This window comes from Homarus americanus, unplaced genomic scaffold, assembly GCF_018991925.1.
Source record: "Homarus americanus isolate GMGI-L3 unplaced genomic scaffold, GMGI_Hamer_2.0 scaffold10188, whole genome shotgun sequence".
NCBI classification, from domain to species: Eukaryota; Metazoa; Arthropoda; class Malacostraca; order Decapoda; family Nephropidae; genus Homarus; species Homarus americanus.
The window spans coordinates 38,286-64,277 of NW_024741309.1; the positions used below are offsets into that span (position 1 = coordinate 38,286).

The window sequence follows — 25,992 nt, forward strand, 5'->3', positions numbered from 1 at the left end:
AGCTGGCTAGGCAGGGTCACAACTCCCTGAGGTAATCTTATTTAATTGTTTTTATTCCTCTTCACAGATAAAATTCAGTATAACGCTCCCTTTCATTACACAGAACCCTGATGTTTTTCTCGCCAGCCTCTCTAACACACAACACCCAAGAAATATTACCTCCCATCGTTTTCTAATACTTGAAGCTCAGCAAGCAACCATTCACCTCACAATTCTGAACATATGCTAAAGAAGATATTATCATTCTAAAACTGATGATTACGATAAGCATTACCTTTCCATATGTGTTGACATAAACACCCTCATTGTCATAGCAGATAAGCAGCTGAAGACCATTGCTATTAGGCAACGTCACTATTGTGTGTGGGGTGATGTTGCCTTGGATCTGAAAATAAAAAGTACACATGAAGCAACAAATCTGTCAGTGTGCATATATGAAGTGAGACACAAGAGGCAGAACAATGAGAAATTCTCCCCCTGTTATCTTTATTCCACTCCCTCTTCTGCATGGAGTGGAGCTGAAGGTACAGATGCCCCACAAAAAAGGGAAAATAATAAGAGGGCCAACAAAATAAGCTAAAATCCTCCAATTACATATGAAGTATAAAAAAATAATCTTAATAACCACTTAAATTCACACTGCATACTGAGTCAGGTTTATTTCGTTTGTTTGATCACCATAATGGAGGAATGGGAGTTGGAGGTTAAACGAATAATGTTTTCCCCGACAATTGATAGCAGTCTTATATCCACTGTATTTGATTAATGTCATCAACCATACACCATTCTTAGGTAGAAAGGATGGTAATGTATACTCATCTAATGTACAGTATACTCACTCATCTTCTGTATACTCACTCATCTTCAGTTTATCTAGAGTGTGACAAAGTGAATAACAATTTCTTCAATGTTTTCTAGTTATTCAGTTCTCTTGAAAAGCTAATTCATCAACGTGACTTTTTCTTTTCTCCATTCACTATTTCAATTTTCCAAAGTTCCTCGCCAGTAAAACTTCCTTCATTCCCCTGCCTCACAACAATGACTCACCCCACCTCAATACACAGCTGTACCTCACCCCACCTCGCTACACAGCTGTACCTCACCCCACCTCACTACACAGCTGTACCTTACTCACCCCACAGATGTACTTCACCCCAATTTCCACTATAATATAAGAACCTTCAAGTTCATTAACTCATCCTTCATTCCCATAAATTACTGGAGAATTATAAAGTATATTCAGTGTGTCTTTCTTCCTACACTCTTTATAGTTTCCCCCTATTGATAAGATTTCTGTTCCTCTTGGTCCAGAACTAATACACCTTATATATAACTAAAAACCTAATCACATATCAATAACATCTTAAAAGTGCTCCAGATACTTGTTTTTCTGTTTGCAGTATTTTTATTTATTTTTTAATGAGTTTATTACACAAAATAGGAACTCAAATTTGTGGGCCTACAATGAAAGTGATAAAACAGAATAACCTGTCTACAGTATCTTAAGTATTACCCAAGAAACCTGTAACAGTGAGGTGAATTTCAATTGATCATACATGAGAAATTAGGTGAATTTCTATTGGTCATGCATGAGAAACTGGAAGTTGAAAGGATCATGAAAAGAATGTGCGTACAGTAGGTCGTAATAGAATAACCTCAATTTTAAACTCTCATCCCAATTTCTTTGACATTACTCACATGTTTCGGAAGGTAAATATCATAGACCTGTCCCGAGTCGACATCTACTGCGTGGAATCCCTGGTTGGAGCCATACACCACCTTAAGGCGTGACCCTTCCTCTACTGTCAGGTCGACCAAACACGGCTTCTGTACTAACTCTCCAAAACTCTGTAACGGTAAACAATAAATACAGAAAATTATGTCATTACTGTATTAAAAAATATAAAGTTTTCTTTTGCCAACTTATAAATACACATTTGAGAGGTGTGGCACAACAAAGACTGGATGTAGGTGTAAGTTTGGCAGGCCAGTTATATGAGCTAAACTCTGACTGTGGTGTAGGAAAGAGACCCAAGTATGAAAGATGTGTTGCCTTCTTCTTACTTTTAACAATTCTTATCAGTTGGGAAAAGAAGGAACACTCCTATGTCAGAAATACGTGTTACAACCACAGTAGAGTACCTACGTCACAGGTATCCCTCCCTCGCTTAACACGGCTTCACTCTACAAAGTGAAGCCGTTCTGGGAGCATTTGTGTAACATATCCCATTGCAATACTCCCTGTTATGTAATTAGGAGTTTGCAATCACATGAGAATTGGAAAAATAATAATAATTGTAGTCCTCTGCTCCTCTCAGCTATGTAAGAGGGTCCATGGCCTGGAATGTACCTCAATCTGCTCCTTCACTTGGTACATCCCAGCAGTCATTCTACATGTTTTATAGAACACATATCATATCAACAGATACAGGAGCAATGTTTCAGTATTACCAGACTGTGTGTAGTACATCATGCTCGCCGTACCTTAAATGCCATAAACTTGTGGTATGGTTTGGGTGCCCAGGCATAGATCTCAATTGAGTCACGCAAGGCAATGACCAGGAACTTAATTCGCTCATACTTCACGATCTTGAAGTGGACCGCCCCATGAAGGTCTCCAACGTTAATCCAACCATTCCGCCGTTCAACTTGTTGCTGCAAAGAATTGATCTTTACAAACACATTAGTTTTCTGAAGCATTGCTAACAATTGTGGATTATTTTTTCATAACACTTTTATATCAATTATGCTCAGTTAATTGTAAATGGTTGTTGTAAAAATAAATAAAATAGAGAAGCTTCCAATCAACTTATTTTTCAATGCAACATAAAACTGAACTTTGATTTTAATGAAACAAAAATAATAATGACCCACTTATCTACCTCAACCAGTCAGTGACCCATCATGCAGGAGTATCTTGATGTTAAGGCACTGACCTAAAAGATCTTCACTCCTAAGCACTGGATTCCTTTTATAAGTGTTCAAAATGTCCACTATATATGATGAGTTGATCCTTACAACCAGCTAAGTCTATAGTGTTATAATCCAGCATTGGAATAATTGTCATAAAATCAAGAGTTACTATTTAAGGTCTTGCTTAAATTCCTCTAACAATACAACTTTAAACATCATGGATAACCTAATTTATAAAACTGAAGTAAATTTGTTAAGTGTGTTCTCCCCAACAGCAAATACTCACAGCATCTGTTCGAAGGATTTTGGACTTGAGCCAAGAGAGATAATAAACCCGAACACGATTCTTCTTGCCAGATATGGTCACCAATATATTTTGGTCAGAGAGCACTTCCATTTGTTGAAATCGTCGCCGAGAGATCAGCTGGTACACCTTCCCCACGCCCGACCGATCCAAGAGCATCAGTCCAGTCTCCGTCCCAATCAAAAGATTAACCCCTGGAAAATATAACGTTTCATCTGTTACACAATAATCCTCAAAATTTTGCGCAATTTCTTCTCATTTACAACAAATTACTGAGATGCACTGAAATTCATTAATCCACTAAGGTATGACAAGAGAAAAAGTGTTTAACAGAACTTCAACAACTGAGAAGGTGAAGCAACAATAGCATGGTCCTGTTGACAGAAGTGCTAAAGTGGGACAAGGTAACTGAGACATACAGGGTACTCTTTAAACATAGGAAACCACTAGGGGACACCTGAATATCAAGAACATCTTAAACTTTACACTACATTTGAGATATGCTTCATTATATCACTCTAAGGCAGGGGTACTCTATTAGTTTTGGCCATTACCTTGAAATATATGACTTGTTAACTGTATATTTCCATAACCCTAAGTCAAGACTCCTCTCTCTCACTCTCTCTCTCTTTCGATTGGATTCCAATTTTTTTTTTATAATCATGGTTTCAAATATGTTTACCCCTGAAAAACATCATATTACCCCTGTGCCCCTAATTGAGCACCTGGGCTCTTAGGTATACTCGTTTGTTTTGCTATTTTTCTGTGAATGTGAGAGGCAGAAAGAAATATGAATGACATCCAATGAGCACCTGGGCTCTTAGGTATACTCGTTTGTTTTGCTATTTCTCTGTGAATGTGAGAGGCAGAAAGAAATATGAATGACATCCAATGAGTGAAAGTCATGTTACTCCTATATCTGAACTTGCTCAGAATTCAAATAAAATTATCAATGTGGTTGGTATCAAGATCAAATTGAAAACTTAGAGAACAGTTTTCTACAATAAGAGAACAAAACTCACCCCATAATGAGGCACAGAGAATTTCTGAGTTGAACCTTTTCTTGTACTTCCTAATTTCTGGTGTATCGTTGACTTCGTGAGATGTCGGTGCAACATTGATGCTGATGTGTGATTCTCGCCGCGGCGGTTCCGTTCCACCAGCGCCAAAGCCGAATGCCATAAACGACCGCTGTTTATTCTGAAGATGAGGAGGGGTACCCTTACCAACTGCTTGTCGGTACTGTGAAAAAGAGATAAATGAGTTATATTCTATTTTTTCATTCTTGAAAGCCCTTTTCTAGCACTGTGTAATGTGACAAGGTTGTTGGGTCAGAGTCCAGAAAAATGTATATTGTACACCATAAATTAATAATAAAAAATAAATATAAATCCTACTTCTATTAAATATCTAACTGCAAAATTAATACAAAAAACAATCCATTTTATCCTGTCTGATATGTATCTATGTAAATGTAATCTTTGTATTGTACCAGTCAAAGTAGGATGACACATGCACAGTCCTCAACAATTATCCCTGTTGTACATCTTCACACTTTAATGAGATGAAAACTCAAGACTGATATTAAATTACAAAATCTTTATAAAATATTACCCTGGTTTGACTTGAGAGATTTTATGCCCAACTCGGATGGTGGTGGAGACATTACTACTGCATAATATATAAATTCTGTAAATTAGTCTTCTAACACAGAGTGAGGATTTCTGTTCAGTATTAAATATAAAAACAGAAACAAGTAAATAAAATGAGGATTGACACAATAATAATAATACACATGGCAAATTGTGACAGCCACAAAGCATAAGTATATACTAGTGTAAGTATAGCAAAATATATACTGTATGGACAGGAAAACAGAAATACAGTATGTAAAAAGAAGAGCTGAAGAACCTGCAGTAAATTACTCCCTGTTTTGTCCAAGTGAGTACTGCACAGGCTTAAAGTTTACACCAACAATGACAGATGTATTTTGTGATCTTTAAGCACCTTATATTGCTATCTACCTGGTGAGTGATAATTAAAGATGAAACCTAACTTTAAATTAAATCACACTCATATGTGAAAAACAAAACATTTCTATCTTAAATAAGTAAGTCTGTCAACTATTGTCTAGGTTCTCAGTTAATTAATCCCAACACAAATGACGTTAAGAAAACTTGAAAACTGGACAATGCCTCGTAAGATTAAAGCACTGAAACAGTTACTGGTATCCATATCTATTTACCTACTATGTACAATATTATTACACTGATACACGAGGTGGGGGTTGTCCTGTAAGGAACACTGTCTGTTGGATAATTTGTTGTCTGATTTCTGGGCCTCCAATATAGTATAAACACCAAGTACTATTCATCTCATACAATAAATGGTGACTGGATCAGACAGTTGAATCATTACTAAAGAGAGTAACTCTGTGAACACATATAAATGGCATGGAGATGCTTTGTCACAAGGACAGTCAGCTTGTCTTTTATATTACTGTACTGAACTGTACTGTCATTAAGATAGAAACTTTTTCCTCCATCATATAATAGCAAACTAATGTACTATCTGCTTCTATCTTCATAAACCACCCTACTTGAAAACGAGATACAGCTTACTATATGCGTCCAGAAACTAAATGGAACAGATGCGTGTGATAGTGGTGTCGGTGACAATGGTAGAATTCTCATGTACAGTCTGCCATTCTCTTTCTAGGACACCAGAGAACCGATGTATTGTACTGTATAAACATTTGATATCATATACTGCACTGTACCGTACTCACTCTCTATCTGAACACGAGAGTAATACATGCAAAATGAATATAAGTTGGAGGAGAATGTTGAATGTTGGCAGATGTGAAGCACAGAGGAAGAACACAAGGAGAATGTTGACTGTACAGAGTCCCAGCAGCTTAGTGGTGACAAGAATTGGAATAGTAACTAGACTGTCCCAAGTCAAATAGGTACAAGAATAATGATGGATTCAATGTCAGTGATGTAATGACCATTAAAATATGGAAGAATAAGTTAACAGCAGGAGACTACTACATAAACATGGTAAAGTTGGTTACTGGAAGTGAAAATCCAAGATGTTGAAGGAGGTACAGTTCTGGTTGAACAAGACCTTAGACAGACAGAGTTGAGAGATAATAGTTGAAATCATAAGTCAGAAAGTTTTTGTCTTAGTTCTAGAGGAGGTTTATCTACAAGCTTTCAAATAAATGTGGAAATAATAAAATTTACATATTTATTCAAATATACTGTACATACATAAATTTCTACACATAAAAAAAAAAGAGGAAATATTGAGATATTATGAAATGAGAGCAACATAGTTCAACATATGACAGCAAATAAGGGAGAGTCTGCATTGCTCTTGACTACAGCCAACCTGCACCAAGGCAGGAAAGGTCTTAAAGAGAGAAGAAAATGTTCAAACAAGCAAGAATAACGTCTTAATTGGAGAGACGTTCACATCTAATTTCTTTTACACGAAGCATCAAATATCAGAACAATGCCGACTCACAAGAACAAAGCAGAAGCATTAATTGGTTACTAAGAAATAATAATTGATACACCAAAAGCAGCATCAAGAGAACAGGCTGGTGTTACACATTACCTTAAGGTTTTACAAAGAACTGTTGTATAGGGTGGACAAGAAATTATGGACACACAGGCAGGTCTCTACAGCCTTGTGAGTGTATCACTTTACTTCTGGCCCACCCTTTACAGCACACTATTATCATAAACTGAATGTCAAGAAGAAGTCAAGACCTTAAAACATTTGGTCTTTTTTAATATAAATTGAAGCAGTTGATGCAAGAACAGTATTAACTTGTTAAACAACCCTGGACAAGAAAAAATGGGAAGACCCTTAACAAGACACAAGCTTCCCTCTCTTGGCTAGGCCACTACAGTACTACAATAGATGTGGTGGCTGTAAGGTAAACCAGGTAAATATAGTTACAAAATACACTACAGTACTATAATAAGGTTTTTTAAAAAGGCAGAAAAACAAAAAACATTAGTTGTTATAGATGATTAATAATAAGCCAAGAGGTATTACATGCTCACCTCCTCAACTCTAGTCCACAGAGGTATACACTTGGCAACCAGATACTTACTTGTTAGTGGCGATGAGACGTCTTCTCGGGTTAGTTACTCAGCACGACATTCAACAGTTAGTCCGCATGCAAGACAAATGGATCACATCACCATGTATCTTACACTTGGCCTTCACTTTATACATTACAAGTATTAACAATATTTATGGATAATCTTACAGTATACATCATCAAAAATAATACAAAATATGATATAAACTACAGAGATTAAAAGTGAAAATAGACTCAAATAGACTCTACAAAAACCTAGGTATCTCAGAGCTCTGCCCTTGATACACACACACACACTTGGTACACTACCTCAACAAATAAAAGATACTTCATACTTAGGTGTACATGCAAAATAAGGTTTGTGGGAGTGCAGACCGAAAGCCTTAAGAAAATCTATTTATATATATTTACAGTGCCCTAGAATTTACTTTGATACAACTAAATATGGAAAATGAGAACAACTGTAAGATCTAATAGTACAAGGGGAGTAAAAGTGAACTATTTAACTCATATCCTAATAAATAGCTGCAAAACTCAGATGATAATACATTACTTGGCAAATGATAGAAATCTGTACACTGACCTACCTAACTTTCCCCCATTAAGTTCCTTTACCTAATGATCTTAAAATCTTGACCAATACTACATGGGTATATATGGTATGTATAGTATATATATTTTGAATACTTGAAGTGTTTGCCGGAATGATTGTTTTTACACAGTAATTATAACATCTCCAATAGTTAGCCTCAACCCATTCTTACTTTAGCATTCATACCACTAAACACTGCCACTGTTCTGTTGTTTTCAGTCAGAATTAGTCAACTAATCTTTAAGTTTTCTCAATTTTTACTTTTCCTCTATTTGTTGTTCTATTTTTCTGGGACCAATGCACATATAACTACAGGGAGTCTTCATAAAAACAAAATGAAAATACATGAAAAAGTTTTTTATCTTTTCACCTTTCATTGCAAATCTCTCTCTCTCTCCATTCACTAAATTATCATTAGTCATGCTCCTTGTGATTTACTCCACTCTAGCCCAATACTATTCCTATTGTGCTCTTAACACTCTACTGTCCGTCACACATCTTGTAAGTCTCCCTTCATTCATACATTATCAAAATTAATTTATCCCCAAAATATATCACTGAACTACAATTCACACAAGTCCAACATTATTCACCCATGCCTCCCCTACCCTACAGTACTACCCTCCCTGCTATCCTTTTATATGTCATCCATCACTACAGTACAGTAATTTTACCCTTTCTTTTGAATCATTGTTTTTCTCCACATTTGGCAGCCTTTTCCTGCCATAACTCACGGCAGCTCCAAACAAGAGTAATCACATCACCCAGCATTCACTCTAACTACTGTATTAGGGATATCTCTGCACTAGTATTCCCTTCCATAACAAGACCCCAAGCTGTCCATTTGGTTCATCCATCACTTTGCACATGCCAGCATCTAAGTAATAAGCTTTACCTAAACCAATCTAAAAGCTCCTAGTCATCTCCTCCTGCTAGTTACATGTTGCTACATATGATCCAACTTTGTGCTCTACTTCACTTTAGTCCCCAAGAGTCTACAATGCCTGATTTAATAGTTGATCCTCCAAATACTACAGTACAGTACTACCATCACTTGGCTTACTATAAATACACAGGGGAACATCTGCCATTGTTCTCTACATACTCCATAAGTAACTAGTCAAATGAACTCCAACTCTAATAGATCCCAACATAACCTAGCCAACTCAACCTACAGGATTGGGGCCCAGTCATAATGGGCCCCAATTCTGATGGTTAGGTGTGACTTGTTTGAATTAGAACCCCTCCCACTGATCTGTAGTCGTCTTCATCACACACTGTATCTCCTAAAGACATTAAATCCTCAGTGTTCACAAATTTTCATCATTAAAAGACAGAACTAGACAGATGTCCTTTAAGCTGCACTGAAGTGTTACTATTAATTGAGTGTTACATGCTTGCTTGTTACTTCACTACTTTACATTACTCACACTACAATGCACAACATTTGGCTTCAGATTATGAAAAAAATTATATAGTAAAAAAAAATTTTCATGAGGGATTACTGTTCCTATACATCAATGCACTTGAAATAATCCTCACTGGGGTGTGTGACCAGGACTCACATCTTGTAATCCTGGCTCTACACTCTAACAAGGAATATTTTGTTTGCAAGGAGTGAAAAATATGAGGCATTCGTTCTTCACTGTAGAGTTGTCATAACAAATGTTATCTCTTCAAGAAACATTCAGATACAATGAAGCAAAGTCAACTGCAAGGATGGCCTAAATTCACTGTCCTTAAGAACCAAATTGTTTAGCCCTTAAAAGGTAAGCAATCACAAGGTAGCATTTTCAAGGCAAGCAATTAACCGTCCTTAATCAGCAAAGCACTGCAAGATAATTTTTTTTCGAGCAGTTTGTATATAAGCACAAAGTAAACAGAACACTGACCTCTTCACTGGTTGATTTGTCGTGGCGGGATCCATTGGGACTGTTGGATGCCTGTCAGATAAAACTTGACTATTATATGTGAAATTCGGAGATTATTATATATATATTTTTTTAAAGATCTGGAACTTGAGAAAGGTACAGTAGGTTAATTCATTTCCTGAGTAATGCATAGCTCAGGAAGACACACCTTCTCATAATGACACAAACTGACTGCAATAAACCGAAGATGTTTGTTTCACACCGTATAGCCTAGACATACAATCCTCACCCATTTAGACACCTACAAATCCAGATTATCACAAGGAAACAAGGCATCAATAGAATATACAGTACAGTGTATATAGTACGTCACCTGATGTAATTAAAAGATCACAGACATATAACAAGGCACTAACAGCAGACCCACATGTTAAAATATGATTAAATAAAATAAAAATAAAATAAATAAATTGTGAATGTGATCAGAGAATGGGCATACAGTATGTAGGTTTTTATATAATTCATTTGCTTAATTTTACTTGTACGGGATATCTCAGAGGTCGTGCACCGAAGGAAAATTATCGCTCTTCTCTTTTTTATTTCCTTTTCAAGTGAGGGAATTATAACAAATCAACGAAGATGACGGAGAAATTAGCACAAGAGGAAAGAGTTGGTTTAATGTTCTTTTCCAGGTGATCAGCAACTAGGTTACCATACATGAATACTAAATTGACTATTCCCTCTAGTATTAATTTCTTTGCCATCTTCCCATCTTTGTTGATTTGTTTGTTATGATTCCCTCACCCGAAAAGAGAGAAAGAGAGCGAGAGAAAAACAATAATCTTCCCTGGTGTATGATCTATGAGACACCCTGTATATCTTTCTTGGCTTCAATTATGTTCCTAACTCAACACAGAACAGTACTTTATTACCCTTTGTGTTCCTTTCTTCGATCGAGTAATATATGTCAGACACAAAGAGAATATACAGTAAAGAACAATAGCTTCACTAACAGGTTAACAATTTGTCAGTCAGTTAGTACTATGAGGTGACACAACCGGTCGACAGCTGCCACGGTAATATTTCACGACAGTCTTTACTAAACCAAACACATTAATTTTGTATAACCTAATGAAATAAAAATAAATTCTAATACAAATAACTCAAACACTTGTAACTATATTCACAATAAAGTGTTATAACCTGCAATGTTATTATCAAAACAATTTAATAAGGTTGTATTACACACCAACATAGGTCCACCTAATGGCTTTTGCCAATGTCCATTTTATATCTAAACCAATAAACGTTCAATGTGTAGATGGTATTATTGTTTTATAACATTATCAATTACCTTCTCAAGTTGTACCAAATATGAGGAAAAAATAATAATGGGCTATGTATAGTGGTAACACACATACAGACAGATAAAGAGCAATCGTATAGCCTCCCTCCAGTTTTACCAACACAATAAGATAAACTACATGTGTGTTGAGTGTCACAAGGAGCTCTGTATCAGGGCATGTAAAGCACTACCACCACATCTGGTTTTCTCCTCCATCCTTTCTCTCTCTCATGTTCCTTCTAGTCCAGTCTCCCTCACACAACCACTCCGTAATGTGCCGAGCGGTGTCAAACTTGCCAATAAAATACCTTAACCCTATTTTCTTCCCACTGTCCTACCCTGAGGCATTTGGATACTGTATTCCCCCCCACCACAATGATGCTGTTTACCTCATGTAACTCAATGAATACATCAAGAAATATCAATGGTACTTTAACCTCCTCAAATACTGTTTATGCAATTGCCTCAACATCAGGAATTATTGATAAAGTGAAGATGTGAGAGAAAGAGAGCGAGTAAAGTTACAGCTTTATCAGAGAAAATAAAAACAAAAGAAGATTGGAAATTTAGCTACACAAGAGGTGCTCCCCTCCCCCCACCCCCGAAGGTCCAAGTTTTGACAACTCTGGTAGTACTCGTTAAAAGTCCCTGCTCAGTGTACTGTACAGTATATTGTAAACAAACCTAACAAAATAAATATAATAAATAATCGTGTGCTGTTAAATCATGTAGTGTAGTGTATATCTTTGTTAATGGCAAAACTGTAAGTAAAGTCAGTGCTGCGCGGATGAGGTCTATTCTCTCATCACCAGGTTCACTCTGACGATGTATTGTGACGCTTTCTTACTCACGTGACGGCATATGATTCACACAGAAACAATAAACAAAGAAACGGTAACACACCCAATAATTAAGCTTTACTATTAACAAGGACAGTTCTAGGTATAATTATCCTACCAGTTTTATATATTGTATAATTATGTCCTGTGAAAAATGAGACAGACTGGAGCAGTTCACAACTCCATGACTCAGGTTCCATCACTGCAATGCTATCTTTAGGTATGTACAGTACAGAATATACCGGTAAGTCTTCTAAACTGGTTATGTCTTTTATCTTAAGAGGAATAACTTGTACAGTACTTCATACAGCACTTGACTGGTCATCTGAAGTACTTCAAAGTTGGTAACTCTGCCAATCTTGCCTTACCAGTAGGAACAATACCAGAAATTTCAGAACAGTTAATTCTGCACCTGGCCTATACATGCTAGTATTCCCCTGGAAAATAAAAGTAGTAACAAATAAACATTGTGAAAAAAATAAAATAATAAACCAACCTGTGGTAGGAGATCAGGAAGAACAGAAGAAGTGCGTGAACCGGGGGTGCTCATCCCTGATGAGGGCTCTGCACCACGAGAACGGTCCTGTTGCTGGAGAGTACCGTACATTGTCACACTCTTAAAGTTCACTTTAAAAATAATTTATCATTGCTATTCGATGTAAGGGGATAGCAAAAACTAACAGTTGAGTTAAAGTCAAAAACTTTATCTTCTCAGCTAAAACTCTCACATTTTGTAATCTGCAAAATAAGAGTCCTCCTCAGCTTTAGCCAAGCTGTGTCTCACACACACAAGAAAAAGGAAATAAATAAAAAAAATTATAACTGAAAAATATTCCCAATCTTAATGATCTTTTATGAATTAAAAAAATAATTTCACTTGGGTTGTGGGAAACATCAGAACATTTCCTTATATTTACTTTAATTATCATTTACTGGAGTGTTATAGCACATCAAACTTTTGTTTTTTCCTTCAAATTTCAGAATGGGTGAGATAAGGTTTAAGGTATTTGTAATGATCTGTAATGAATAATACTGTAATGGGTATGGAGATGCAATATAGCTGACAACATAAACATAAGAAGGAGCTTTAGAGTATGCAGAGAGATGGCTCCTGGCTGGTGAGTAGCAGTGAAGTGACTTACTTGAGAAAATTAACAAGTTTTAAAGGTAACAAAAAGGAGCATGAAGTTAAGAATCCCAGGTCAATAGTCATAGTTTTCATGATATCTAGAGTAGTTACCAAACATACAGTCAGATGTTAAGTTTTGTGTCCGGAAAGTTATAACACAAAGATAAAAACAAGTGCAAGAGGTCATTAGAAGGAAGAATGTACAGGTACCATGTGTATAAAAAAGGCAATTGATATTTAAACAAAAGAGAGCTATGTTTTCTTTTTTACAACATGTGAAGAGTTAAAACTAGGAGTTAGATCTATATCCAGTAAAGGCAATGTAATTTAGCCACATTGTTTATCGTGATTTTTGTGTTCTTCCAATAAGTTCCAGAGTTCACTTCAGTTCTTGGATTAATTTTTCTCCTTTTGTCCTCACATCTGAATAAATCTAATTTGTATCTCGATGGAAATTTTTACGTAGATGTCAAGACAGTGTTAGGAGTAGATAGAAGAGAGTGAGTGATGCCATTAATACCCTCCTGTGATACGCACGCACACACACACACGCACGCACGCACAGCTAACTTGAATTTTCCTCAAGAACAGTTCTGGTCATGTAACAATATTCTATATCATTATGTTTTGTTTAAGAATATAATGGGCAAGGAGCCACTCAACAAAAGATTAAACAAATTCTATATAGACAAAATGAAAAAATAAATAAATAAGTAAAAAATAACCAATAAAATGTACATGAACACTTAGATCAGTGAAGTATCAGTGAAATCACAAATGAAATGTGTTCACTAAGTCATGTAATAAATACTAACACAAATTTACACATATATACAATTCAAAATCTAAAGAAATAGACTTATAAGCAATTTTCTGTACAACCAAATATGTAATGGTGTGTACCTAACATCAATGTACTTATCACATGCCTAAGGTACCTGAACATTCTTAACAAAAAATAATGAATTTGCTACACCAGTAAGACATTTAGTGAGAACAAGTGACAATGATGAGGGGAAATTTTTTATTTTTTTTTCCTCCTGAGTTAGGTCACCCTTGTCCTATACTGAGGTAAGTATTAGACGACACAACAAAACCCAATATAATGATGATGACAATGAAGAAACTGAAGATTATGTGAAGGTAAAAGGATAATAGGGTAATGGGAAGTAAGGATAAGTGTATTAATGTTCTGAGCTTAGTATGTGATGTACTACAGAATGGGGGTACAATGCAGTACAGTGGTATATCACCTCTGGTAGAATACAGTAAGCAGGAGATTAATTTTTTTCCTGGAGTTATTTCATAGATTATCAAACTACTGTACAATTTCTCAAAAGCGCCTAGATACTCTATAAAATAGCTCATAAATACAGTACAGTACACACTTAAAATTAATTTATCATTCGTCAAGCAATCTATTAAAAACCAGCAAAGTAAGTGAAGTTATTTTACAGCAAAAAACACTGATGTAAGCTAAAAGAAATTTACAGTGTTCAGCTTCACAGTTCATGAGGTGAAAATACAGCTGTATGAGAAATATACACTATGTAGTTTTCTGCTGCTTCACTGAAGTTGATATACTCTTTCTGATCATGTAGTTAAAGATCTCAATTTAATATTTCCGTGCACACCATTGCCAAGTGCATAAAGATATGTGTCCAAAGAGAAAACCAAGTCCTCCACTTGAGCCAGGAGATGAACCCAGGATCCTTCACTTACTGAGGATATGCTCTACCACTGAGCTTCTGTGACAAACTCTACAAATTATGGAAGCCACTTCAGAGATAATCAGTGTATGAAGCTCAACAAAGAAACTCTCAGGTCAGAGCAGAAAGTAAATGAGAGCTCCCAGCTTGATTCCCTCTGTACTGCCCTCCACGACACACAGAGTTTGTCAGAGAACCATACGTACATCATTCATCCTCCAGTATCTCATGACCTATTCCTTTTATGGCTGATTCATCAGCTACACTGAGGAGACCAAGCATCAAAGGGAGAGGTGGGGGACACACTGACTTTACTGGGTCAAAGAAGCAAACTGTTAGTCAATTACTGACATTATTTGTTAAAAAGCATGATATACCCAAACCATAAATCAATTTTATTGAAGAAAACAATGAACACTGGTGAGGCATCCAGTAAGACAGATTCAGTCATCAAAATGACACAAAACATGAATTCTGGCCACTTAACTTGAAAGAACATATCAACTTCAGGTAGGTACCATAAAACTGTAGTATTTCCATAAACTTTTGTTGTATCACCTGAGGAATGAACTGTGGCTCACTACTTGGACACAACACACTCATCAGCAACCTCACATAGTGTTTTCTTTATGAGTTTTATTGTGGACTTTATCTGAACTAATAATTTTGCCAGAACACTGCCTACTCTTGGAAGACATTTCAATAATTTTCTTAATGTTCTTAAAAAAAAATCAACATGAAATAAAAATGTAATGGATCATAATTATGAAATAATTGTCACTAAGGATACAGGCCAAGTCCAGATTGGCCAAGTGTTGTTTTATTCCCTTTGTTAGTTTGACTGGTGTGAGAAGCTTCAACATCACACCCACACCACCGAGAATTTTTTAGAGTCTAACCTTCGCTGTTTAAGCTTAATCGAGTTCCGTGAACTATATTATCAAAAGACCCTAAGGTCAACCCTTGGAAACCTAGTTAGCAGCTCTCTAAATTCCTCTATTAGTCTGAGCTCCTCACTCATGTGATGTCCTCACCAAATATTAAAAAGTGTAGAAGTTGATTGATTGCTGAATGCTGTGAGTCACACTGCTGCATTGGTATATTTACTGCTACTTGTATTTCTTTTCTTTGCAACGCTTAAAATTACACCATTTTTTTTTCAAATAAAACTATACAATTGTTTACACATTGGTATGAATTTGCAAATTTGGCAATGCAACACAGTTAATATCCAGCAGCCAGTAATCTGTTATGAATGAAGGTGAGTTGGTGAGGAAGTCACATGTTGATAAAGCTTAGCTGAAACATCAATTACCTGATCTTTGCTAAAGTAATCCAAACCATATTTGTCTGAGCTTAACAATACAAAATGATTATAGTATACAGGCATAAACTTTAAAATCTCATTAAATTAAATCAAATGAATATCTACCTTAGAAAGTTTGTACCGTTTAAAAAAAATAGTTTTTAATGCATGAAAATGCAAAATACTGTACACACCATTATTTTTATGAAATGTTTGAGAAACTGATGAGCATTATATTTATACATAAGCGGCTTTTTTATTTTAAGGTGTATCAATGTACAATTCCATGATGGTCATGCACATGAATTTTCAAAGACAGTAAAGGAAAGAGAAAAGATGCAAACTGAAAAATAACTACATCATGCACAATGTACTAATTCAGTATACTGAAGATTGGTTAGTTGTTTATTATTAGTTTCAAAACCACATCAACATAACTGCGACCCAGGGGTTAAGAATATCCGATAAAGGATATTCGTCGTCTGGATGCTTACATTTCCAGTATGGCTGTTAGTAAGTAACACTCAAGGTCTGACAATTGTTGAAGTTAAAACGCTTAACTATTGTGTCACTGTCTGAGAGAGGCCCATGCTTGTGATCTTGCTAGATGGCAGCAGTTTGTCATGCAGGATGTTTGTGGTGATGTGTGTCCACACCAGCTGACCTGGTGGACTGGCCCTTGCTGCTGACTGGTCACGCTGTCACGGCCACGTCCCACCTGGGGAGCCACGCGCCACTGCTCCAACTCATTACGCAGCTCGGCCCGTCGTAGATCCACATCTGTCTTTTCCCGTCTTTGGTTCCACTCGTGCCTGGCCGGCTCTCGACTGGCACCTCCAGTAGAGCCGACTGCGTGCAGGTCTCCATCCAGAGACACCTGACGACGTAATTCACTACGCCCACTATCACCCAGTGCTCGCTGGTGTTCGTCTCCTATCATTGCCATAAAATCTGTAAGAACGGGCTCACCGGCCACACTGGCCGTCATCTCTGAACGTGGAGTGGGAAAGGATAGCTCCACTTTGCTGCTGCGGTAAACGTCAGATCTACGGGCGAGCGCCACGTCCGTGTGCTGTCTCCGCAACAGTCCCAATCTTGAATCGGATTCATTTCTTCTGTGAGCTCGTTGACTTAAATCACCATCACTAGACTGATGTATAAGCTGATGAGAGTTTCGCTGTGCTGGTTTGGGATCTTGAACTGACCTACTGTCATGGCCATTGGCAATGTCTCTACCTGCTCTGCGCTGTTCATGATTTACATCACTTCGGGACGGACTCTTGTCTTCTTTTTTATCCACATTTTTTAAACCAGTACTCCGTCCAGCACGATTTTCTACATTGGTCTGTGTCTGTTGATAATCATGGTTACTGTTGACATTGTTATCTATGTTCTCCACTTGTGCTGGCTGCACTTGTTCATCTACATCAGCCTGATGCTGAAATTTGCAAGTTGTTGCAGCACTTACACACACAGGGAACAGCATTTAACAATGAAGCATGCAAAAAATATCCTCCACCTTAAATTAAAGTTATCCCATCACCTGTGCAACATGGCTTTAAAACAGTACAGTACATAAAACATACTGAGGGATAATTTCTTAACTATACTAACCAAGTTCGGAACACAATCAAATAATGGCAATCATGAATGACAGAAACATTATCAGTAATACTGTATAATGAACAGCAAAATTCAGACATTCACCTTGGGAAAATAGCTGAACCTATAAAATAGTTTCAAGAACTGATATGCAAGCAGTGCACTACACAAGGGTAGATAAGGTGCCTGTATACATCAAGTAGTTGCTCGAGAGAAATAATTGAGGCATGTGAGCAGCTCCCTCAGGTTTTCTCCACATTCTGGAACTGGTCATCAAGTACTGTACTGTTCCCTCGTCCCTTCCACTTCCATCAGTGTTAGATCATCCACCACTATCTGTCTCTCCTACCTAAAGAGCCATCAACACTCTTCTTTCTTATCAAAATCTAAACAAAATTAATCGTTTTTCAACAATAAAACAAAACAAAAAACCTTTTAATACATGTAACTCATCTTTCAAAAATCTAAATGTCATTCTTCTCCTGAACAATGTGGATTATCCCAAGGGGATTTTACTTTAAGGTTTAACTGATGTTTCGTTTTTAACCAACGTACACATCTGCCACCTAGGACCACTGGACCTACAGGAGTGAGACATTGCAAACAATAAAAAAGAAAAAAGTAAAAAAAATCTACACTAATGAGTATAGCTTAAGCATCCCCTCCAAGAAGAGACACCCAGTGGTTACTTTACCTGGGGTCTGTATCTTAGTACAGTAGTACAGTGCTGGGCTCAACCCATAATATCTGGGGTAGTTTAGATTAAAAATTTATAAAATATGAAGAGTAGTCGGAATAAGTTGAATATGAAGTATAAAATTTATATTCAGTGACTAAATAATACTCAAACCAGCATAAAACTATTAATAATACTGTAGTCAAGTTGCTAAGACTCGGGATAACAGATGCTTGTCTTCAGAGGTATACACCATCAAACCACCAACACCCGTAAGACAGGTAGCAGGACCAGGAGTCTCACTCATTATGGAAACAGTACTATGGAAGGACTGGTCATTTTTTTTTTTTAGATGTAATAAAAGTTACCACCTGGCAGTGTTGACAGTACCAACCTCCTCATCATCCCTCAAGGCTTGCCATTACTGTACAACGTCCCCCACACTCCCTTCTGTGTCTCTTCATGATTGCCATTTTGTCAATTTCACTGTTATGTACACTGGTATAGGTAACACTCATTGTTCTGAGGAATAGTTCCAATCTTCCTAAGACCATAACACCATGAGATGTTTGATATTTCAGAGGTTTCAATATGAATTAGGTGAAAAATAATAAGAAACCAAAAAATACACCAATCTGAAGGCCGACCATGCATCTTCGGTAATACCAATTTGTGATACACCTACTTAACTGACTAATCCATCTAACTGCTACACCAACTTTAGGCAAAATACTAATTCATAGTAAATCATGTACTGATATTATTCGCATTGCTTAACTCCATAAGCTAACAATATCTCAAGTTGTTATGGTAAATAATACTAGGGGAAGGGCAGCTACTATTCACTAGACACCAGTAATATGTATTAATAACACTTATATGTTTTGAATTTACCCAATTATTTTTTCTTACTATATATCACCACCTGACACCTGTAATTCACAAAGGTCAAACAACCTACGAAACTCTACCACAAACTTTACAGCTAACAAAGCAGATCCCTGTTGCTCACTAACTAAACACACATAAAAAAATAAAAGATTTTCTTCTGGGCAGCAACTGTCCCAATTAAGAGTCTGATCTGACTTTTTACCGCATAAAAATTCTAACACAAGTCGTAGATCACCAAAGAGATGACCCACAAATGATAAATACCTCCAGTAATATATTCCAATGAGGTGAACAGAATGAATAACTTACTCTGCGCATGATGAGTGTGCGGTCACCAGACTCATCGTCATCGGGGGTTGGAGGAAGAGGCCGGTTGGGAGGTGGTCCTACGAAACCAAACACCATTTCATCATTTTCCAAATTTTCTTGAAGTGAATAACAAATATAAGACTACTGTAACTGATAGGGGAGAAAAACACCTAAAATGTTTATCTTAAAAATTACATTGCAAAAAGTTATAAAATAGGACTTTGGTTATGTCATTCTCATTATAGATTTTAGTGTGGTAAAAAATTAAGGAGATAAGAATGTGTTAATAAGAGAGGATAAAGACAAGAACTCATTGTGCAGCTTATTAATTCTTTCTGTTTCATATCATTTATTCTTTCTACAACTGTCTCTAAATATTTTCCTCTATCCACATCCTTCTGATCACTGATGCCCTGCCCTGCCCTGCCCTGCCCTGCCCTGCCCTGCCCTGCACTCACTCCAGGCTCACGTGTAGGACTGTGTTAAGACCCTCATATACCACTACATCCTCTCCTCTTAATAGTACTGTACTACACTTATTGAATCATCTCCTTCACACCATTCTCAATCCCTCTCATTCTCTAAATCTTTCAATCAATGTTTTTTAAGTTCCAAATTATTATATTATGTCTTCCTTTCCATTTTCAACATTCACTAACCCTTCAAAATATTGCCTTAGACCTTTGTATTTACCATAAATTAACTTCTTCATTATGGGGATGCCACTTTTAATATTCTATTTGGCCAACCCCAGACAATTTTATTCAGCTTATAGGAGACCAAACACATAAGGGGTTAATGCAATCAGTGAGAAATTAGTCTTATCAAAATATCCCAGAGGAAGATGTCAGGGATTTAGTTAACAACAGAGACACTAGTAGTACAGAAGAGCTGATCACCTATACTTTTTGACACTCAACAGATACCTAGGTACCCCGCCACCTAGTGAAGGGTTGCTCTACCTTCAGCAAGCACACCCAACAGTGAATTCGTTGTTGAGTGAAGAAGAGTTAGTGCACAAAGAGGTATCTAATCCTCCACTCTGTGCAGGAATTGAACTCATGACCAACTGTCTACTGAGGCACCAGTATAGAGCCACACTAACACATTATCTGCTTTCTATATTAACTGCTTTTCATGCCATTTGTAACTCTTACAGTCTACAGTAATTATGTTTTGGGTACTGTATCTACCACGAGTTTCTGGTATATCAACATAACAAAAATGAGTGTAAACCTCAGGACAAAATGTTAGTTTACATATACTCAGCAAAGGAGGAAAGCCAGGCAATCATCTGTGAGACTGAGCTCACCCTTGTATTTCAGGTGATCAAAAGCATACGTTTGCCTGTTATGAATTCAGCATATGAACAACATACCCTTGCCTCAAGATATAATTAGTCTTATAAGTGCAAACAAAGCACTGGCAATAGTTTTTCTATTTAAACAGCTAGTATTTTTTTCCCAGTATTCACCATTCTTGCTTATTCACCCTTTTCTCGGTCCCAATTAGTTAAGATATACAGGTTTTTTCCTATTATGATGTGGGTGCCTTTAAAGGTGCTCATCTCCTGACTTTTAGCATCTAGCTGCTACTGGGTCACCATACACCTAGTGTACTCATTTTACTGCTGACTGCACACACGCTACTGTATATACATAGGGATTACCTCGTCCTCTTCCTCACCTGGGAACTGAGCCTGGGACCCTTTGTGTACATGGTTAATGTTCTAACCCTTGAGCTAATAATGTTTCCCTAGTTGGGGGTAACACTAAATACTTTCAACATATACAGTACAAGTTATTTCTATACAAAACCAAAGCCAAAAGTATCCATCAACTTAGCTGATTTTCTTTGGAGTTGAGCTTCTAGATCAGAAACACTGAATGGTTCGTCTTTAACTCACCTTGTAGTGCGGTGTGTGGAAGGGCGCCCTCTGCAGGCCTGAAAGTGGAATAGTCGAACCTGTTTAGCAGGGGAAGAGTGGAAATTTGGCCCGTTAGTGCGTTAGTGGGTTATTGGCATCCACACCAAACACCAGAGGGCATGCACAGCTACAAGTTAAAGCTACTTTATGCACATTTAAATTCTTATTTAGAATTTAGAATTATCTCCGAAAACTTGTGGATGCTAATAGTAAATAAATAAAATGCATTAACCAATCAGAGTGAAGTAAACAACTTTTAATGACAAGCCAAAATAAGTTAGGGCAGAAACGATCCAAATTATATTATGAAAAATCGAAAGTAATAATAAGAATGAATTTTACAACTGGACCTTTAACATCTAACCTGCTGGCACTTTAAAAGGATCCAATGGAGATGCAAATCATTGCTCTATTCCGTAAGTCACTAACAACAATGCTATGACTCTTAAGATGTATAGTACTAGCTGCCTGTTATTACTCACAATCACAGCTCTTTACCTCAAGAATGATGATCTGGTTTAGAATATCTCCTTATTGTGTGACTTCCTGGCGTACAATCTGTATCTTGGTTGTTGTAAATACACTTCATTACTCCTTTTCTATACTAGTAATTCACAAGATATAGTATCCTAACATGAAGCTCTGTGAATCAATGTTAAGGCTATGATTCACTTCATGTACTGTCCTTGGGGATGTTGGTGAAGGGACACATATGGATACTTGTACTGTGTCTTAGCCCATTACTATCAAGTTATACCCTCGTCTCACAACACTTTCTCCTCTTTAGGGTTGCAGTGTAGTAAACTCCCTTGATCCACCTCAAATAAGAGTGGGAGAGCATTAAAGATAACAGACAAACAATAATCCCACGGCCTCTTTCAGCTCAATGCAATCCATAGATTCTGATACGCTGATACAAAATGCGTTCTTGGCAGCACCACCAACGACAGAAATCGATATCATATTACCAAGACCGATAATTTCATAATTAAACTAGAGCCCACGTGTCAGCACATACTTGAAGTAGTGACACATCTCCAAACACCCAGAGTCCCCGGTTAAAATAATTAGATAAGATTTTGTTTATCATCATTCACATCCAGTTTCCTGAGAGAACTACTGTCCCTCCTCAAGAGTCATCGCGTCCAGACAACAGACAGCAGGGGTATTTGCATAAGGCGGCCTACTACATGTTATTCCATGATATCCTCCAAACTGATGTTCAATATAATTAGCTCCTTTAGTGTTTCTTTCAGTTTTTAAGTGCCTATGCATTATAAGGAAACTAAAAGGACAACAAACGTTTAACTTCTTGCTACAGAACAAAATTTTAAGTTTGCTAAATTCTAAGACCAAAAACAGCAAGACAAGGACAGAAGGTTTCATGCAATATCAAAGCTACAGTTAAAACTTCCTTAAGATGGCTACTGAAAAGACGGTGTGAAGCATTTACGCCCCAAAAAATTATGAAATGGAGTGATGATGCAGGAATGCAGTTTTAGAGTACAGGCCATTGTTTTTCTCTTACACACACAGAAAGCATTTGATGTGACTGAAGCCAACTATGTCTATCCAAACCCAGTTTTATATATATACAGGTACAGGTATCTAATTAAGACAAAAAAATCAGCAGGGAAAACTTACAGAAAGGTCAAGAACACTGGTGCCAAGCATCTATGCATAAGAAAATCCCATTCCCTGCCCACTTAATCCCAACACTGCCCAATAGTTTCATTGTCGAGAAATAAAACAAAGTGACAATACAGGGGTGGCAAGGAGGGTATTATACTTAGGTGCACATGGCTGACCCTGTTTTCTTATGTCTTTTGTTAGTTCCCAAATGTTAAAACACACATAATATGCATTAGTCAGAGCCCAAGCTGCTGGAAGGTATAGTAGATACTAAGTTAACTACAACACTTAGGGATTTAAATACAGAAAGAAATAAGGATCTCTACAATATTAATTACCAATCATAGTTTTAGTTATATTTCAAAGTCTGATATTCCGCAAAAAGCACAAATATTTCAACAATTACACAAAACGATATACGTCAATCTACGTTCCCAAGCTGTATATATTCAAATTAGTAAAATCTAAGACAGATGACTTACAGTGGCTTTGGTGGGTCAGATGCAAGAAGGGTCCCGTCATTTCTCATACGGCCTTCGTCATCCTCGTCACTGGAATCTTCTTCTATGAGTGCTGGCGGAGCTGGCGACTCGTGCTTGCTGCCTCCACCGTTCTGACGACTCTTTTCTTGTTCTCGTCGCTCCCGTTCCCTCTCTCGTTCGCGTTCCCGTTCCCTCTCTCGTTCTCGTTCCCGTTCCCGCTCGCGCTCTCTCTCTCGTTCGCGCTCCCTCTCACGGTCTCTCTCTGCTCTCTCACGCTCCCTGTCTCTCTCGGCTCGGTCTCGGTCTGCTCTCTCCCGATCATTTCTCTCTGCACGCTCTCTTTCGTTTCTTTCTCTTTCTCGTTCTCTTTCTCGTTCTCGTTCTCTTTCTCTTTCTCTTTCTCTGTCTCGATCTCTGTTGTCATTAGCGACTGCCCCAAGCTCATTGAGGTGTTGAGCAAGCATGTCCAAGTCCTGCAGTCCAATTAAAAATTAATTATATACAAAATTTCAGTTGCACAAACAAAATAATATTCAAAATGTATTCAAACTAAACTACAATATATTGTGGAGTATTTTTTCATGCCACAGCTCAATTGTATGAACCAAAAGAATTTCCCTTTATCCCTTAACAGACTATAGTGCAAATAAACGAAGGTAAACTTTTGTAAGTATAGACTGAAGGTCACAAGCATAGGGATGCAAAGTGTGTGCTCGAGTTATCACTAACCTCCAACCTCCGAGGGTGAGGCTGCCCACAACAAAGGACACCAAGCATTATGAAACATAAGAAAAACAAACCAGTTAGTAGCTTCTCATGCATAACTCAACTAAACATAACGAGTAACACACTGAATCAGTTGAAGGTATTAAATACATTCAAAAGCCATGCTCCAAGTTGGCACATCTAACGTCCACCCTGAAGAGAACTTTAAAAATGTATAAAAAAAATTGACGATGCCTTTAGAAGCACGCATAAACAACAGTTAATGTGAAAATTTTATCTATGAAAAAAAAAATAATAATTATAATAATTTTAACAATGCTACCAGTTGTCCCTCCCTCTACAAAATTTTGGGATGACACTTGAGATATTTTGTTAAACTAACTAACAAGAGTCAGGGTAAACTGTGGCATAAAGCCCCCACAGGCATGCGTATAGGGGAAGACTGGTGGGCCACTTACAAACAGTACAGAGATATCACACTGTGGACAAACATGGGGACCTCATCAAAAACTGTACATCATTCATCCCACACATAATATCCTAATGTTTATTTCACACATAATAAAAATATAATGAAAAATGAGATAATCCAATTGAGATGATATGTGTACAGTATAGTATAACAAAACACAGCTTGATTGTATTACACCTTCCACCATTTACACAACTTAACTTAAAACCCCAATAACTGTTGTGGCCTTTAACTAGGAAGATTCACACCAAGTACTACAGTCTTACCTAAGTCTAATGTTTATATCATAACCAGTAATAAGTATTAGTGTGAGTAGCTCTAAAAAGCATAGCAATAGCATTCTAAGTAGCTAACTTCCCCATTAGTTAATTTATTTCCAAAACATTTATTAGTAAGAAAAACTATTCAAATAAAATGGGTAGAGAGGACAATAAGCCGACCACATACCTCAGGTTTTCTGGCTTGTGCTTGGGTTGGCTGTGGCGGCTTTACCATGTGAGGGTTACGCTGCTCCCTCTGGTCTCTATGCTCCCTGCGGTACAGTATGTCAACTAATCAGTAATGCTCAACTACCTACAAACATAATGTGTGAACAAATGGGCAGGATGGTGAAAACAATGATGCCATGACTGGATGTTGTGGTAAAAATCAAAACAGGTACAGCATCTGCCAGGGTCACATAGCCCTCCTGAGTGTCTTCATTTCTTTACAAAACTTTTATCCAATTAAGGCAGGGAGGCTGGAGACATCACACACGCATGCACACACAAAATAGTTACTGATCTGGAAACCCCTCAATCCTACAGTGTATTTATAGGACCTTTGTCAAAGTTCACTTCCACAACTTATTCTGACACACTGAAAAAAAGATTGTCAAGATCTGTAATGAATTTAAACATGTCTGTGAAACTCCCAACTCTGACCATCAACCAACTGCTCAAACTTTCATCCCAACCAAAACACTGATTTAGCCTTTATTCACTGAGTGCACTGACATACCTAAAAAACACACCATAAACTTTTATTCTACATACAGTACCACAATTCACAATGATAAGGTCAAATGCAGCCTATTTTCCTGTGACTCAAACTCTTACAGATATTTACATAAAGAATCCACTCTATTTATTCACCTTATTACAAGTAA

At 37.1% G+C, this 25,992-nt stretch overlaps 1 protein-coding gene across 14 annotated transcripts in view; it reads right to left on the minus strand.

The window, feature by feature from the left end:
- The window catches only part of LOC121875834 (serine/threonine-protein kinase mig-15-like), a 102,801-nt gene that overhangs the window by 5,541 nt on the left and 71,268 nt on the right, over positions 1–25,992 (minus strand). The window contains exons 12-24 of one of the 14 annotated variants that reach the window (XM_042380543.1): positions 25,293–25,377; positions 24,377–24,397; positions 23,648–24,120; positions 21,513–21,550; positions 19,607–19,683; positions 16,793–17,479; positions 12,481–12,573; positions 9,822–9,872; positions 4,240–4,459; positions 3,200–3,411; positions 2,485–2,670; positions 1,699–1,848; positions 275–385 (exon numbers count right to left, since the gene is read on the minus strand). In XM_042380543.1, the coding sequence (XP_042236477.1) occupies positions 275–385; positions 1,699–1,848; positions 2,485–2,670; positions 3,200–3,411; positions 4,240–4,459; positions 9,822–9,872; positions 12,481–12,573; positions 16,793–17,479; positions 19,607–19,683; positions 21,513–21,550; positions 23,648–24,120; positions 24,377–24,397; positions 25,293–25,377 (2,404 nt within the window). Of the gene's footprint in view, positions 1–274; positions 386–1,698; positions 1,849–2,484; positions 2,671–3,199; positions 3,412–4,239; positions 4,460–9,821; positions 9,873–12,480; positions 12,574–16,792; positions 17,567–19,606; positions 19,723–21,512; positions 21,572–23,647; positions 24,121–24,376; positions 24,398–24,831; positions 24,853–25,292; positions 25,378–25,992 lie in introns of all 14 variants that reach the window. The other 13 variants (XM_042380540.1, XM_042380535.1, XM_042380542.1 and 10 more) reach the window with 13 other exon arrangements.